Below are 18900 nucleotides of genomic sequence, written 5' to 3'. Positions count from 1 at the left end.
TAACGGTCGCATCGTTACGAGGGGGCTGGTAGTGTTTGCGTTTCTTTTTCGAAATAGTCGCTCTAACACACACACACACACACACACGTGTAACACACACGGTCCACCATGAAAATATATTGGACGGAACGATTAATGGACGAAAAACTAGAACTTGTCTCTTGACAACGTTTCATCAACTCTGTGTTTTGAGATTGACCATGTTGCATCGGCGAGTGCGATAGAAGGGTATTTGTCTTTTTTACAAAACCACCGGTCTTCGCTCGGTCCGCGTATACCGGTCTAAGCGAAGATACTAGGCTTCGATTTGTTTCGCTCGCGAGGACGTCCACGAGTAGCGGGCACGATAAAGCTCGAGATCAAAGAGCAATCGCGGCCCAACCGACGGAAACAAACGGATAGGTACACCACGGTGTTCGTAATCGCGCGCGACGATCGTCGGAGGCTGAGCATCTTTTATCTCGCCGCGAGAATCAATATACTGTAAGATCAAGGCCTTCGAGGCGACAGTCCCGATGTTGTATCGATTCCTTCAATTAAGATTACGATACACCGAGTCGGATAACGCTGCACGATAAACGGTATCGCGCGACGATGGACGGGGGAAAAAAATGAAGAGAAAAAAAAAAGAAAAGAGAAACGTTTCGTCGCGTTTCGTGCGTTATCGACGCGAAACGTAGGTCCAAGGCTCGCGAGGCGATCTCGATATACCGGAACCAAAACGAAAACCGACATTGAATGTGTGTTCAGCCTCGAAATCCGATCACCAGCGGCGCGCAGCCTTCGAAAAATCGCTCGTTCGCTCGCTGGCCGGCTGACCACCTCTCCCGTTCGCAGGGAATCGTTGCGTCAAGGACCACAGGGGACACTGGCGTTCGCGTTTCGCCGCGATTCGAGAAGGGATCGAACGCGACGCACGGACGTACGGACGTACGGACGAATCGAGCAACGGCGGCGCGCAACGGGAGAAAATGGTGTATAACCTTGTGCTCGAACGACCTCGATCGCCTTCACCGTAGTAGAAACCTTCGGTGCACGGTGTTCGTTCGTGCACGCCTCGCCACGTTTACGGACACGCGCAGTATCGACCTCCGATCCTGAGACGAAAAAGATCTCTTTCGCGCGCGTAATTCGAGACGCGCCCGCGAGCGTGATCGTCCACCGTCGATGATGCGTTCCCCCCCACCACCACTTGTCACTCTCGCTTCTTTCACCGACGTATACCGCGCGCCGCTTCTCACCGTGCCGCAATGCTTCTATTTTTCATTCTTTTTCTCTCTTTCTCCTCTGTTTTACGCCACCGCGACCTTCGACTTTCAATTTGCGTTTCGTTCGTTCCCAACGAGAACAGAATTCGGAATACGTTCTCCGCGGTACAATTAAGAGCCTCGAAACGGATCGATGCAAACGTATTTACCTTACGGATCGTTCTCGGTGCGCCAATGCGAAACACGAGACCGAAAGTAACAGGCTACCGACCGACCATTGCGATCAAATCGAACGAACGATTGGAGGTATTTCGGATCGAACGATTGGCCACGTTCCGTGGAGATGTTGAACGAAAAATTTGAAAACTTTTTTTTTTACGTTTAACGAGTAGAGGACAGAATTAGCGATTTTGGTTCCGCGTCGATTATTTCGTAGGACCAATGTTTTTGAAAGTAGAGGCGGGTTTTAGAATCCGGGAGTGTCGCGGAAGGAAATATTTAACGCGGATAACCATCTTCGACACGAACATTCGTCGTTGAGTATATTTTTCTCGTGACGTTTTTACAAATTCGTTGGACTGGCTTTTGGAATACTATTTAGAAAGTTTGAAGACTGCAAAAATGTTTTATATTATATACGTATCAAATATATGTATGTACTTGGAACGACTAACGATGATCTGCAAGAAGAGAACCTTTTAATTTTGATGATGGAATAATGAACGTTGAACTTAAGATCTTTTGAGAAAACTGCACGCATACGTTCGCGTGAAAAATGATAGTCGTTCGACAATTGTACGTTGATAAATGTGAAATATAACCTTGGTCCATTTGAACGATTATATTCTACTTAACCTTTCGTGTATAAAGGACGCCACTGGCTGTTCCTCGGCACTGAATACTTTTTCACCGTTAAAACCAACAGTTTCTAAACTGAACCGACCTTTCTGCTCGTTACACGCTCTGTTTACGATTTTTTAGTCGTTTCGAAGTCCATTCCCTCCATCCTCGATTCGCCGCGTAAACGATCGGCTCTTTTCTCAGTGGTGAAATACCTCGCGAGAATTGTCGAAAAATAGAACGTTGAACCGGTAAACTTATAACGACAACGATGTCCAATTTGCGTGCAAAATATACTCGTATGCAGAAATGAAATTAACGTCCTCGTATTCATTTACGAAATGTTTTCTGCACGTCACCGTGCAGGAAATATTATATTGTATAAAATAAAAAAAAAATAAAATAAAAATACATTTATCTTAATTTCTTTGCTCTCGAATAATGAAGCACAAACCACGATTCCCTGGACTGGCAAAGAACGGAAATTCACCACCAGGAGGAGAGAGTTCTTTCAGACGAAATCGAGTGTAACGTGTAGGGTACGGCGAGTATAAACAAATCTAAGAATATTACCCGCTAACGACCAGTCGTTCTTACAAAGAACGATTGTTTTTCTTCGAAAGCAACAAACGCTCGCCACAGTTCCTCTAAACGTAGAAATTTCATTGATTTGCTTGTGTAAACATTTCCAGCGATCACGTACGCCACCGAATGAAACACTCGTACAATGGACAGATTTACTCGTGTACACGATGCCCGATGACTGTTATCGCGATCTGCACTGTGCTCGTTTCGTGTTCGAAAATCGCTGGAAAATGTAAAAAGGAAATTTTCCCACGCGAGGGCTCCGTTCTCGCGTGAAACGATTTTCGTCAATTTATATTCTATTTTACACGCAACTCGGCGATCGGGAGTACGCAAGAAACGAGAACAATCCCTTTTTAAACGTTTCAGTTTTATTACACCGCGCTTCGTATTTTCATTCGATTTTATCCGTTTTACTCGATGCCTTTATTCGTCGTATTAAACGTTCCCCGGTTATTCAAAGTTGTTCCCTCTCTTTTCTTTTTTTTTTTTTTATGTCTGCTCGCGCAAACAAAGCCCCAATACGACCAAACGTAACTCCGTATATTCGATTCGGTCTTCCAACGGGGAATATTCATATTGCACCGCTTGCACCACCGGTTACCGCACCACCCTGTCGTTTGTGTGGTAATATTCGCCAAGTTCTGGACCGGGCGTAAAATGTCATGTGTTCGCACGTAGCTACGGATTCACGTTGCATCACCACTCGGAAGCGTAACAGTTTACACTTTCGAATTAGACACGGGAGCGCGTGTAACGAACGTTTTCGCGATAAATCGCGAATGCGTTCGTTGTTCGCGGTGAATTAAAGTCGAAAAAGATTTTCCGTTGGAGAACGATTTCACGTTGAAAAAAGACTTTTTTCTTTGGAAAGATTTTCCCCTGGAAAAAGCCTTCACTTGGAAAAAGATTTTCCCCTGGAAAGATTTTCCATTGGAAAAAGGTTTCTCCTCTGGAAAAGACTTTTCCTGGGAAAAAGATTTTCTCCTCGAAGAAGCCTTCCCTTGGAAAAAGATTTTCGCCTGGAAAGATTTTTCATTGGAAAAAGGTTTTTTCTCTGGAAAAGACTTTCCCTTGGAAAAAGATTTTCTCCTAGAAAAAGCCTTCCCTTAGAAAAAGATTTTCCCCTGGAAAGACTTTTCCTTGGAAAAAGATTTTCTCCTCGAAAAAGCCTTCCCTTGGAAAAAGATTTTCCCCTGGTAAGACTTTCCTTTGGAAAAAGATTTTCTTCTCGAAAAAGTCTTCCCTTGGAAAAATATTTCCCCCTGGAAAGGCTTTCCCTTGGAAAATAATTCCCCTGGAAAAAGACTTTCCCTTAGAAAAAGATTTCTCCCTGGAAAAAAACTTTCCCTTAGAAAAAGATTTCCCCCTGGAAAGACTTTCCCATGGAATATAATTCCCTTGGAAAATAATTCCCTTGGAAAATAATTCCCCTGGAAAAAGACTTTCCCTTAGAAAAAGATTTCTCCCTGGAAAAAGACTTTCCCTTAGAAAAAGATTTCCCCCTAGAAAGACTTTCCCTTGGAATATAATTCCCTTGGAAAATAATTCCCTTGGAAAATAATTCCCTTGGAAAATAATTCCCTTGGAAAATAATTCCCTTGGAAAATAATTCCCTTGGAAAATAATTCCCCTGGAAAAAGACTTTCCCTTGGAAAAAGATTTCTCCCTGGAAAAAGACTTTCCCTTAGAAAAAGATTTCCCCCTTGAAAGGCTTTCTCTTGGAAAATAATTCCCTTGGAAAAAGACTTCGCCTCGGAAAAAAGATTCCCCCTGGAGAAATTTTCTATTGGAAAAAGATGTTTCCCGTAAAAGGATATTCCGGTTGGAAAATTCCGCGATAAACGGTGCTGCATATTTCGGTGGGCCCGCGTATCTTCCTCCTGGCTCGCGAGGATCTCGTCGCGGACGTTAAACGGTAATTCACGGAAAACGGTAAGTCACGTGACGGTCAGCTGGCGAACGTCGAGGCCGATTTTTTAGTCGTGCACGCTCGCGTGCGTGATCGCGCGCGGCGAACCCGTCTTTTTCCAAGTTTCTGCACAGTTTCTCGGAAGGATTACGCGTAACCGTAGATCGCAATTCTCGCGAGCGTTTCCGCTCAAGGACGCAGGAAATCGACGCTGCATCTAGGATGGACTATTATTAGGCGTATTTGGTTAAACTCGAGCGTGTATCCAACGCGGGTGTAAACGACCACGATAATTTCCCGAACGCTTTACACGTACGTTGTTTCCACACAGTGTCTTCCGTTCACGCGGTCAGATACCGGAAACGTCGTCTTTTTCGTTATCGAAGGTAAAAATCGATTCCACTCTCCGGATCCTAATTTACTTTCTCGATTACGAACGAATCCGTGGGTACGAGGAGCGTGGCAATATCTCCGATTCATTATCGATCGCGGATAGACTCGAACGCATAGAGAAGTCGAAAGCCTGTACGTGTCGCCATGGCAGCGTCACAAAGCGAATATTTAAATAATAGAAAGTGACTTCCACTTACCCCTTCGTTTCCTAGGAACTGTATAGTAGGGTTCTGGCTGGTCTTGTTCTGAAACAAAGAAACAAGCCCGAAATTAATTCTACGCTCGTTGCGCGCTGCACACCGTTGACGATAAAACAGTGTGAAATATTCCGCGTATTGCGTGGACGAATTTAATTAAATTCGGTAGAAATACGAAGCGACGCAAAATAGAATCGAACGTTTAAAAAAAAAAATTCTTTCGCGCGTTAACTAGGCTTCTCGTGGGGGTAGACCGGTTGCGAATTGTTTCGAATTATCTTTTCGTATCGAATTTATTTATCGAGGGAAAATATTCGTACATGTTTTCCATTTGGTTTGAATCACTCCGTGTACGAGAATTTATTTATTTCTTTTGTTAATTAACACGTCGAGGATAAATTTACACGTAAGTTGTAACGAAAGGTGAACATTACGATTAATTGGATCGCGTTAGCTGTATTTAGTTTCGTAAGTAAAACTAAATAGTTTAGTTTATAAACTGATTTAGTTTCGTAGATAAAAAATCGGATTCCTCCTAAAATGTCCAGATGACCCGTGAAAGTTGAAGATTGAACGGCGAACGTTCTATCTGTTCGTTAATGAGGTCAGAAGGAAAGGTCAATTCGACTAGCGCACTGGTTAAAATTTACGAGCTAGTTTTCCCTAAACTTGTATCGTTTCGATAATCGTATTTATATTTCGACGAAAGGATCGTGACGAATCTTCGCTGCGCGAAAAATGTTAAACAACGGTCACGGACTTTGCACTTTCGTCTGCGTGAATGATCACGTATGCGGACTAAAGAGGAAACTGGAGGTTCGTGTCCGAGGGAACAGATGTCTTCGTGAAAGAATTTAAAAATTTCTTATTTCGATATCCACGAAGTTCTAAATATACCGATGAGAAACAAAATAAGATTGCATTCGAAATTGTCGAAAGGTGATTATTTTTGTCTACGAACAAATGCAACAAAAATGTTCCATTGCGTCTGTGTATCGTAAATGGAGAGAATTTTCGTCTGGATAAAATTGTAACATTTATTTCGATTCGTCACTAGTCGAATAAAAATCAAATTCTGAATTATAAAACCGAGTTATCTCGCGCGGAGTAAATTAAAATTCATCGCAATAATTTCAATCGAATAAACGTCGCGAATAAATCGCTCGTTATTTATACTCGTCCGTTATTCGAGCAGAACTTCGCCCATATTTGCACCGTGGCCGACTCGAAGGAAGTTTAGCTTTTTCCGAGTGTTCGGAACGAAGACCGCATCGACGATTCCAACTTAAGGAGAAGAAATCGCCAAGAACACGGTCGCGCACGATCACTCGTATTTGCATAACACGCGTTGGCACTCTCTAGCGGGCAGAAAATTCAGGTCTCATTCGGTCGGGGAAAAGGAAACGTTCTCGCGCTTTCCATGCGCGTGCGCGCGTGCTTGCGCCGAGCATCCTCGTTACGTGCCCTATCATCGACACGTGTGTACAATTCGGTGATAACGCCTGAGATAACGAAAACTTGTTTACGGCGACGATTACACACCGTTTCGAGCTGGACGAATTTCACGAAATTCTACGTCGTAATACGACGAGATTGGAAAACAAAACAAAAGGAAAAACAAAGATAAGAACGAATGGAAAAAAGAAAAAAACGGAGACGAAAATCGAACGAAATTGGCAAACGATACGATACACCTACATCGGGAGGAAAAGTTATCGTATTTTAGATATCGAGACTATTAATTACGCGACCGATTAATCGTCAGCCTCGACTTCCGACACGATCGGGAGCGAGAAGTAAATTTTTAGGCGTGTACACGTCGTCCGTTGTCCGACAGGAAGACAAAGCGACGAAAGTAATTTGCTCGTTCGCGGCTTCGATTTCTGCAGCTCGTGAAACGAAACTGCGGTACGATCTTGTAACGCGATACGTTTCCCGCGTTACATTGCGCGTGTGTGACGATACTGGCGCGCGCGGCGCGCATGCGCGGTCACCGGCGCCTGCGCGATCGTTCGAAAAGGGAAAGTCCTCGGTAAAAGCTTCGTGCGCCTTTGATCGCCGTGCACGACGAAGACGTTCGTAAAAGCGGGATGTGCTCCGATTGGTAATATCGTTGATAATCGATCGCGCCCGAGGCGATGATTGTGCGCGGCGAACACGGATCGTGTATCCTTGACGAACTCCAAACGACGTACGCGTATAAATATGCGTAAAAGGCTAGGCCTACGCAGCTGACACTATTTCTAAACCTAATCTCAATAGGACGTATTTAAGATAAGATAATCGAGTCTAAGAATAAATGACAGTATAGAAATGGTACGATTCAAGCGAACGATAGATAGGGGACAAAAATTACTCGACAAGTTACCTTTGGAAATAACATTTCGACTCTGTATCGTCTATTCTCGTACTTAATTCTTCCATCTTGTATAACATCTATTTGAAATAAAAACACTGGACGAAATACAAAAAAGGAATATATATATATTTATATATACATATCGTATTTCGTTGAAATAATTGAAAACGATTCGTACACTTTATCGGTGGTACTCGGAATGCTCCGTTTCTCATCGATAAGAGCGTACAGACGTAAGACACGCAATTCCGTGTTAAGGATGCGACGAACATTGCATCCGCGGCGGTTGCACGAGCTGGCCTCTCACATTCTCGATTCCTGTCCTTCAAAACTAATACCAACGCGGCGCTATTAAATCTCACGCCTGAACGCGACACGCTCGTCCGTTGCGCGCGCGCGAGCGCGAGCGCGAGCGCGTGTCAAAATACACGCGCGTGCATTGACGTCCGGACTCTTCGTGTTTCGGTCGGTGTCGCGATTTAACAAGATTTAAAAGCACCCGGGTCTCGTACGAGACAGAAAAGCGAGCAGCGGCCCGACTGAATCGAGATACAAGAGAAACACAAGAGAGAGAGAGAGAGAGAGAGAAGGGGAGGGTGAGAGAATGGCCAAATAAATTAATGATGCAAAAGACGACCCATGGTCGGGGCCATTAAATGCTTCAACGTGAAACATTAACGCTTCGCAGACCACTCAAATTCTGCTCCGCCGAATACGTGGTCTCGACCTGTGTACTTTTACAAGTCCGACACACACCGTGTAACGAAATAAAATTTTACGTGGAATTATGTCTCTCGAGACTGCCTAACGTTTTATACCGGTTGGTGCGTTCTCGGTAACAAATAACGATGAAATTTTGCTCGAAGAAATTCATTAACGGGGATAATCCTTTGTTTGAATTCGTTTTCAAAGTAATCCCAAGATCGTCGATATTTCGTTTCGATAGGTATTCGTATTGCTTGCGAAAAGTAAACGGGTGTTTTATCGCTACGATAACGTTCCGTTCCGATCGTTTAAACCGAGAATATTTTAATACGAAGCTAATTAATTCTTCCTAAAGGTACACGTGACATATCAATAACAGCTACGATTACGATTGAGTACGAATGCATTAATTGACGCGTCACGTGTACCTTCAGGAAGTATTAATCATTTTCGTATTTAACATATTCCCCCGTTTATATGATCACGATAAAACGGTGTTACGGTTTTTCAATTTGTGTTTCTATACTTTACGAGGATACAAGAGGCTCGATTTGAGAAACTGTCGATGTTCTGTAGATTTATCGGAGAACAATCTCGATAGGAATTTCTCTTCTATTATTTTACATATCTCCTTGAACAGTTTACTATGCTTTGAATAGTTTTCTTCCGTATAATTATAAGACACAGATCTTTTCTTTCCTTCTTTCTCTATTTCTGTCTGTTTTGTTTTCGCACCAAAGGATCGTTTTCTCGTTAAATCGATAAATAAATATTCCTAGAAATTGAATCTGAACCTAACTCGTGTATCTAATATTTCTAATTTGTATTTACATTTCAAGCGAGATACTTTTTTTTATAAAAAGAGAGATCTTATAGTTTGTTCAGAAAGCTTGTTGCCTCTATTTCTGTCTGTTTTGTTTTCGGAACCAAAGGATCTTTTTCTCGTTAAATTGATAAATAAATATTCCTAGAAATTGAATCTGAACCTAACTCGTCGACCTGATATTTCTAACTTGTATTTACATTTCAACCGAGATACTTTTTTTTATAAAAAGAGAGATCTTATTGTTCGGTCGGAGAGCTTGCTGCCACGCCTACTTTCACCGATGTTCGGATAATGATTCGTTTTCGGGAAAGAACGATTATGCTCGAATAACACGAACCACGAAGCGGAAGTTCACGAGAAGGAAACGTTCACGATTTTCTATAGATTTAACGAAGTTCGTTTCCCGGTTGCGCTCGTTCGTTTCGCTGCCTACTCGATGATATCCGATTATTAATGTGATCACGAACTCTCGTTATATCGGATTATTTCCACTATATCGCACAAATAAATTTAAACAACGAGGGAGGCTTTATTAGTGTTTTCACTCGATTATTGGTTCAATTATCGCTTCAACCGTACACTGTGCAGTCGTTTGCAAATCTCTGCAGGGGGAAATGCGGTGTATGGGTTGGATTGTTTAACTTTTTCCACTGTCAATTACACGGTGTGTTTATTACGTTTAATTCGCCGCTCGATAACGCGCGTACGGCAAACAAAATGGCGATTCGATGACTCGTGACTCACGTAAACGTGTCTTTTTTTACAGTCGAAATTCTTGCAAAACAACTATCGCGAGCAGGTGCGCAACAAGTACGTTGAAATTTTGAGGTTAGGTTTAAAAGCAGGTTTTTGCTACCTAAACCAGATCTCGTCTTCGACCAAGCGTTCTAATGCTCCGTTATGAAATGGGCGTTTATTTCTAATTTACATAATAAAGATATGAGAAAATAGCTGGAATTATGCAGAAAATATTGCTACTTTGAAATTCCATTACAAAATGTAACGATGGTTAATTATCGATACTTTGCTCGTAGAGGAAACTCGGATAATTACGCGATACGGAGAAAATGTTAACAGAAAATCGCAATAACGAAAATTGCTAGAAAATATACTGGTATTTTGTAACGAAAGAATTTTATTACAATTATCGCGGGATTAACCGTAATGGCAAACTATCCGAGTTTTACCTGTACAACAATGGTTTCTATGAAACGACTCAACTTCCTTCTTTTCCGTTCAATTGAATAATCATCCTCTAAAAATGTTTTTCGATCGAAAACGAAACATTTACAGCGTAGCCACGCCTCTGCGACAATTTCTTTTACAAGAGGGTAGAATGTTTGCACCATTCGCGGACCAAATTCGGTTTAAAACGATTAGTAAATAAAGCTCATCGTGTCGATAAAATCGATAACGTTGTTCGAAGTCGTGACAAGTCGTTTATTATTTCTTCGACTTTCTCGAGCAACCGTTTCTGATTAAGTTTAAAACGAACGAAAAAGAATAATCGTGTAACCTCTCACCGTGTGGTCTTTGTACGCAGAGAAGAGGAACTTCCAGAATTTAAACGGTTATTGTATCTTTCGATCGTTTTCATCGTAAAGTATCGTAATTTAATTTAACAACGAAAAAATTTTATTACAACTATAGCGGTTATGAACGCCCATTTCATAACGGAGCATTAGAATCTTAAATTTAAGTTAACAATGTTTTGCAACCAAAGTGTACCGATACTGTGTATGTACATTGATTCAGAAAATTGTATGTAAAATTCTACGAGTTATAAAATAATATTGTTAAATATTGTATGTATTTTATACAAATACAGTTCAGTTCGTACAGACTTCGGTTTTGTATATTCTAGTTTGTATTTTCACTAGATATTCTAGTTCTCTTCGTATTACACAATTGTAATTACAATTTACACTAATAATTTCGTAAATGTGTTTCCCGTTTAGACGAATTTATACAGGACACATTAGCCACGTATTATTTATCAGTACTTTCCCCAAGAAGAATGTCGCTGGAGTCCATTAATTCTTTCCTTGTTAGCAGAAAGTCATCAACTCCGATGGCATTCTTTTCGAGCGCGTAGTGTACACACAAACATCTGTATACGTCTATCGTACGAGAGTAAAGTGTGAGACTTTACCATATTGAATAAATCACCAGTAAGTACGATCGTACGAGCAGACTCGAACAGATGTTCTTTATTGTTCTTCGACATGCGACTAACAGCGTATACATCCGTGTTAACGTATTCGATCTTGACCGGTCATCCTCGGATAAAATTACTACTCGTGAAACAGAATCCGAAACAATAACAATGATTTTGTCCGATGTTGTTATTCACGCGTCAGTGAACAATACAGAACGTAAATCTGCACGATTTGGTGACCAATTGCATCAATTGTGAGCATAAGAAATTTTCGATGACTTTATCGTACCATTTCACTTTTTTCGAGTATCCATTACTTTATATTTCCACTTACGCTACGTATTTTTTGTTCGATAATTTCATTTCTATCATCTCTCCCCGCCATCTTGAAATATGACGTAAAATACAAACTGGAACATACAAAACCGAACTGAACAGTATTTATATAAAATACGTACAATATTTAATATTATTTTATAACTCGTAGAATTTTACATACAATTTTCTGCATCCATGTACATACACAGTATCGGTACACTTTGGTTACAAAACGTTGTTAAACGTTCCATTGTAAGAGTAACAAGGAGGATTGTATACCCATTTAAGTTCCAGAAGTTCCTCTTCCCAGACTACGAACAGCACCGGCTGAGAAATTGTACCGTGCAAGACTTATTACCGGAGAGAACAAATTCATTTTACCGTCGAGCGTGTTCCGCGTGCAAAGAGACGCGACAATGGCGCGCATTCTAGTTTCACGGTGGAGAGAGAGAGAGAAAGAAAGAAAGAAAGAAAGAGAGAGAGAGAGAGAGAAAAGTCTCGGGGACCTGCGCCACGTGAACGTTCTCGAAGAGGTCCTCGCGAGTCTTCGACCACCCTTTTCCAACCTCGTTCGCGGCTTCGGTCAATAATTCATCGCATCCCCTCACCTCCCCTCTTCCAGGGCTCTGTTTCTACCCCCACCCTTTCGCTCGATCACGACTTTGTCGTTCGTTCCTCGAGCGCGGATCGTGTCTCCTCGAGATGTCCTCTTTCGACCATCGAAATCGAATCTCTCGAGCCACCTCATTGGTTAGAAATTATCGCACGTCTTCGAGACACGTTCGCGAGACTTATCGATCAGGAGATATCCAAAACCCCGTTTAGCGATCGCGTTTCGCGATTGCACACGGTTGATGCGTTGACCACCGCGCCAATTTTGAATATTTAAGGATTAATTGCGAATCTTCTCGAGATTCGTTCGAACTGTACTGCGAAAAGTAGAAAAATTCGATAATTTCTCGGTGTAATTGTTACTCGATTGTCGGTGTACTTGATATTATAGATTTAGTAGAGCGTCGGTCATCGGTGACCTCCATGGAATTCAACGTGTTAAGGATGTTCTCGAGATTTATTCGAACTGTACTGCGAAAAGTAGAAAAATTCGATAATTTCTCGGTGTATTTGTTACTCGATTGTCGGTGTACTTGATATTTTAGTTTCAGAGAAACGTAGATTTGGAGCGTTGGTCATCAGTGACCCCTATGAGATTCAACGCGTTAAGGATGATCTCGAGATTTATTCGAATCGTAGTGTGAAAAGTAGAAAAATTCGATAATTTCCCAGTGTACTTGTTACTCGATTGTCGGTGTACTTGATATTTTAGTTCTAGAGAAACGTAGATTTAGAGCGTCGGTTATCAATGACCTCCATGGAATTCAACGTGTTAAGGATGTTCTCGAGATTTATTCGAACCGTAGCGCGAAAAGTAGAAAAATTCGATAATTTCTCGGTGTATTGTTATTTTAGAGTACTACTAACGACAGGAGCGATATTTTAAAGTTTATGAATACTAGAGTCCATTCCTTGCGAGCCCTTAAGAAAAACGTTGTAAATTTAAAGTGTCCATCACCAGTGACATTCATGAAATTCAACGCGTTAAGGATGCCCTCTGCATTCGTTGAAACCGTAGTGTGAAAAGTAGACATAAAACTATTCAATAATTTGTCATGTAACATACTTGTTACTGTACAGTATTACTAACGACAGGAGCTGTATTTTAAAGTTTACAAGTATTAGAATTCATTCTTTGCGAGCCCTTTAGAGAAACGTTGTAAACTCGACATTCGTTGGAACCGTAACTTAAAAAGTAAATATCCTCAATATTCCATCGGTGAACTTGTAATTCTATAACATTGTCAACGACAGCGACGTTACCCAAGATTTTGCAAATATTAAAATTCTTTGCAACACGCTTCGATAAAAATCAATTTGTAGCATCGGTCACCGGTGACCACGGTGAACGTTCAACGTGTCGATCGACTCCGATTCGTCTTTACCGTAGATTATTCGCGCGTCGTCGACGATAGAGTCCCTCTGGTCCATGGTGGTCGAGGAAATGATAGGAAATTGAACGGTGGTGGAAACGAGTCGTCGATCGGAAGCATCCTGAACGAATAATTCGTCTTCCGGGCGAGGAGACGTACGACGGTGCTGGCCGAGCTTGCACGAGAGGAGCTCGTACCAACCTGTTGAATTTCGTTTTTAAAGGCAGCCGGTGCTCGATCCTCGATCCCTTGATAAATTATTCGTCGTCGTTGGGGAGACGTGGGACGCGCGCATAATTTAACGACGACGTCGATCGAATCGACACTTTACAACTTCCTTCCGATAACACGGACAATGGGAATGGACTTAATTCTCGTCACCGATGGGAGAGAGGGGACACGAGCATTTTCTCGTTGCTTTTTTCCACGCCAAGTGACGGACGACTTTCGTCCGTTAGAAAGTCCAATCCTCGGGTTACTTCGATTTACAATTCCACGAAGCGGGCCCGTCGAACACACGATCCATTAGATTCGTTGATCACCTTGACCCTTCTACGGTAGTATTTGCTCGGGGCAGTGGTTTCTCGACAATGTGCGCGAGGATAATTTAATCGACACCGATTCACGCACGAACGCAAACAGAATGGAAAGGTAGGTTTCGCGTTAAATGTGTAAGATTGCGTATCGGAAGATACGAAACACCATTGTTCGATCCATTTGCATCCAGGACAGTGCGACGAGTTTGGAAAATTTCGCGTACACAATCGTGTATACCGATTTTCATGTATATCCGTGTAAAGAAATGTTCTTTTTTTAAACTTAAATATTCCGATCGAACGTTCCAAGTCGTAACCCCGTTGTAGGATCGTACACGGAATACGTGCACCGTATGAATAGTACAAAATGTTTTTTTTTTTAATTACTCGAATTTTCTAATCGATATCGTAATCTTACTTTATACCGCAAGAATACACGTAAAATACATTAATAAATTTCTACCTACGCTACGTATGTTCGTGCAATGTGAACTAAGATTGCGATATCAATTAGAGAATTTAAGTAATTAAAAAAAAGAAAAAGGTACCTTTTGTATCGTACACACCGTGCACGTATTCCTCGCATAACTTGCAACGTGAAGCAAGCCTGAAAATTCAATTAGAAAATTTAAGCGATCGTATAAAATTGCTTTGTACATAGTACGCGTACAATGGAAACTATATTTTGTTCAGTCACTTAAATTTTCCAATCGATACTTTCATCTTGCTTTGTCTCGTCGAGAATACACGTAGAACGTGTTCACAATATCACAATATCCGCGATAAAAAATAAAAAATAAAACTTCTCAACGATGCACCACACACCTAAACATGCACAAACGTAACGTTCGAAGTAAGACGAGGTACAAACGTGTTACAAAAAATGTTCAACTCGTCGTAGGGCAAAGGGTGCGCTCGCGCAGGTGCAGGTCCACGATCGTACACGTACGACAAACGGTCCTAAAGGGTCGAGGGGGGAGGGGCCTACGGAGCAACGATCTGGGAAATTCTCGAAACCGTAGAAACGAAACCGCCGACCGAATCCAACCGATCCGACGCGGAGGGGAAAGCAACGTAATTTATGGGTTGGCCGTTCGCGAGAGCCGCGAACGCGAAATCGTAAAAGAAACCTGGCTCGGTGTCGGCGCGTCAGCGTTCGATGTGTCCGGTTACATAAGCGAGAACGGTTATGTTCGTGCATTTTGCATCGCATCCCGGGGGCTCGCTCGTAACAACCGTCCACCGGGGTACGCGAAATTCTAATCGCGGGTAACGCTGTTCAAAACGCGCGGAACGCGACACACGAGCGTACAAACAAACGAATGTACACACGCGGAAACGCGTATCGCGGTAATTGGGATCGTTGGCTCGCGACGCAGAAGAAACGAGTCCGGTGACGTCGAGGGAGACGGGAAGGGAAGAAAGGGAAAGAAAAAAATTAAATTAAAAACAGAAAACACAAGCTTCGTTATTTCCGCGGACACGTAACGGATTTACCGTTTACCGAGTCGGTGTCTAATTCTCGGAAAAGGAACGCGGAATTTATAATGTCACCGCGCGACCGACCGGCGAGAAACCACCACGGTAATTGAGTAATTAAACGTGCGACCGATTAAACGAATAGACGAGATTCGTGTGTCGTGGTTCGACAAAGGATATCACCACGTGGGGCGGTGAAGGTAGGTAAGGAGGGCCACGACTATGTTAAGTGGACCGTTTTGAAATATGCAACGCTGGATCATTCCGTGCGTGCGTGTTCTTTTTCTTTTTTAATTACGAGCAGAGGGCGATTACGCTCGGAACACCGCTTCGTCTTGTCGGAAGGCGGCTCTTCTCTCTTTTTTTTTTCGTTCTTGCACGGAAGCGTTCACGATAGGAGGCTCTCCCGAGCACCGAAGGGAATTAATCGATCGTCGTTCGGGAATTAATTTTATATCGAGATTTCATTTTTAAACCGTACACGGTTCATCCGCGGAGAGTTTATTTTCTACGAGCAAATCGTTCCCACTCGTGATTTTTCCAAATGATTCTTTCCACCCGGGAGATTATCCTGTCAGGATACACGTATTTCGTGAGTATAGAAGAGTGGACATTTGTCACATCCAATCGACGTATCTCTACCAGAGGCCACCGCTAATTTACGAACAAAGGTACTATTGGGAGCTGCGAGTGGATGTTGACCATTTACCGACCCCCATCAGCTTCTATTGTTTTCCAAATTATTTACAACGGACCACAAAAGCGTCCGGTTCCTCCGTTCGGGAATGGGCAATCTACGGTGAAATTTTTAAGTAAATTTTCACACGATATCGTTCTTCGGGCATTATCTTTAAAAACAACATTTCGAGCAAATTGCAGGCCTCTCGCTGCCATTCGCTCGAGACACAAAGAACAATACCACCGGCCGAGAGATTCTCGAACAGGAATAGACAAAAGGGAAACGGTGCTTCGGTAAAAGTCCTCACCGGTACAATAACCTCGTAAATTTGTCTACCGACAAATCCCAAAGGAACGACCCTCGAGAATCACCGCTACGCAAACTTCCGAACGCGTCGAACCTCGAGTAACCGTCGAAAACTTTCCGTGATTATTAGCAAGCGCGACAACGAAACGCGCGCTCCTCGATATCCGTGTTACCCATTAATCCACCCCTCGATACTCCCCATAAGCAGCCAATTCCGGGTAAATCGACTCGCGCGTGCCGGAGACGGATCGTCCGTCAACTTTGTCACGAACTTCTCCCTCGTTCTTCCTAATCGAATATCCAACTTTCATCGAATCACCCTTCCTTCGTCCGTCGGTTACGTTCGAACCTGACTCGTGGTGTACCGTTGCCGCGGGAGAGGGGAGGCGAGGGAACGAACGATTTGCAGGTCGGAGGAACGAGGCTCGCTCGTCGCGGAAAAAACCGATTCGCCAAAAATCGTCCTCTCGGCTCGATTAATCGGTCGACGGGAGCGTGGTTGCCGGCTCGCAACAGGTAGGCAACGTCACCGCGTTGCTAGTACAGAAACCGCGGCGAGAAATTCGGCAACACCGCCAACTGGTTCACTTTCTCTCGGCCGGCGAACTCTCGGACCGTTCTGGCTCCCTTCTTACGACGCGTGTGTTCTCCTGCGCACGCACGTACACACATAGACATGCGCGTGCGCAGGTGCGCGCGCGGGCGCCCGCTCTTTACCAACACGTGTGTAACCCCGTGAGCTTAGCTCGGGGAGCAGTGTGGGCGTGTACGTGCACGCGGCGCACGCCCGTCGTCGCTGAAACGCCTTTACACAGTCTAGATCGTGACAAATCGATCCATAGATCCGGGTACAAGCCGCGAACACCGGATCTCGAAAAGATCAGCCGGCTTCGAACCCCGGCGCGATCGAATTCGCTCGGATCGGTGTCGTGGAATTCCTCAGCCGATCAGTTTTTTTCTCTCTTAAGGTCGCGAACCCCGGGAGGTTACGATCCAATGGGAAATTCGCAGCGCGGAAAGATGTGGAACGTTCGTATTTGTCGGTACGTTCACCTAGCGCCATTTTAAACTCGCAATTGGTTCACACAAGGTGAGATTTTCGAATAAACGTATTCGAACAAAGAGTATCTTTGCCGTTCGCATTCTCGCGTATTGCTACAAAATTTGTAATTTCCAGTTCGAGAGAATCGTACGAGGTACTAAATTTACGCGATCCGTTAATCGGTACCGTGTTGTTCGCAAACGAAATAATTTCTCCGATCAACGATCGTTTATATTCGAACGAAGACTCGATTTCGAAGGAATCGAAGCCCCGTACGTATCTCTCCCCGTTAAACGGTCTCGGTTCTCGCCCCTAACTTGGAAAACGTTCTCCGTATCCGTATCTCGGTTGTCGCTCGTTTCGTGCATAGAAACGTTTGACAGTTCGGGCAACTTGTCCGTGGAACGTAATTCCAACGGCGTAAAATTCCGATTTTACGATGGTCGTGTTCGCGGCGTGCACTCTCACGCGCACGCGCACGCGCACGCGCTTACGCATACGGGTACGGGTACGCATGCGCGGCTCGGCGATCCGCGTTAATTGGACGCGCGTCAAATCGCCACTCGATCCTCGACGAATCACCCGACACACGCCCGTGTGCACGGTTCGCGTGCGCCCGATGGCTATCGATGGCGAACGGGGACCCCAACGTTTTACGAACGACGAGGGCCCCCGGTACATTCCACGGGACGACAGGTGTCGAGCAGCGTGTCGAGCGAGTGTCGTTTGCATCGAAAACGGCCCACGGCGATCCTCGTAAATAATGCGCGAAATCTCCCCGCGTCGACGACAACAGCGCCGCGCAACGTCGCACGGGCACCCTAAACCGCTGCGCATGCGCGGTGCTCGTCGCACGGTACCCCGATCTCCGGTAAACGTTTATTCTCCTCGATAAGGGCGAACGACGAGCGAATTCGTCGCGTAATTAGGCTACCACGAACGATGTTCGACGTTCCACACGGACGGGCCATCGATAACGAAGATACATCTAATTACCGCGCATCATTTCAACGATACAACGCGATCGTCGAGAAATCACTTTCGTTCGTTGGTTCTTCGAGCCGTGGACACGGTGGTTGCTCCATCCGTCGTACAACGGACTGCGAATTTTAAAACGATCGATCGTTACCACGACGCAAAATCTCTACCCTTTTTTCTTTCGTACTGCGCCGTTATCGTCGCGATTTCCCCCGATCGAACGATCTGGACGCGTATAAATAAGCAAAGGGGAGGTTCACTTCGTTAGGGTTCTCGGGTCATTTTTAGCTCCGACTTTTACGTCGGGCTTGGGAATTGATAGACGCTGTACTCGAGCCAATAAAATATTGTTTGCCAACGTTTACAACGGTATTTAAATCTTATCGTTGTTCCG

General features: G+C 43.8%; 1 protein-coding gene across 1 annotated transcript in view; it reads right to left on the bottom strand.

Moving 5' to 3' along the window:
* The window catches only part of Su(tpl) (Suppressor of Triplolethal), a 252523-nt gene that overhangs the window by 150189 nt on the left and 83434 nt on the right, over positions 1-18900 (bottom strand). Inside the window, exon 2 of the mRNA XM_076323465.1 lies at positions 5136-5183. Within this exon, the coding sequence (XP_076179580.1) occupies positions 5136-5183 (48 nt within the window). The remainder of the gene's footprint in view (positions 1-5135; positions 5184-18900) is intronic.

The sequence above is a fragment of the Ptiloglossa arizonensis genome, chromosome 11, assembly GCF_051014685.1.
Source record: "Ptiloglossa arizonensis isolate GNS036 chromosome 11, iyPtiAriz1_principal, whole genome shotgun sequence".
Taxonomy (NCBI): Eukaryota; Metazoa; Arthropoda; class Insecta; order Hymenoptera; family Colletidae; genus Ptiloglossa; species Ptiloglossa arizonensis.
This window is presented reverse-complemented; position numbering and strand designations above follow the sequence as displayed.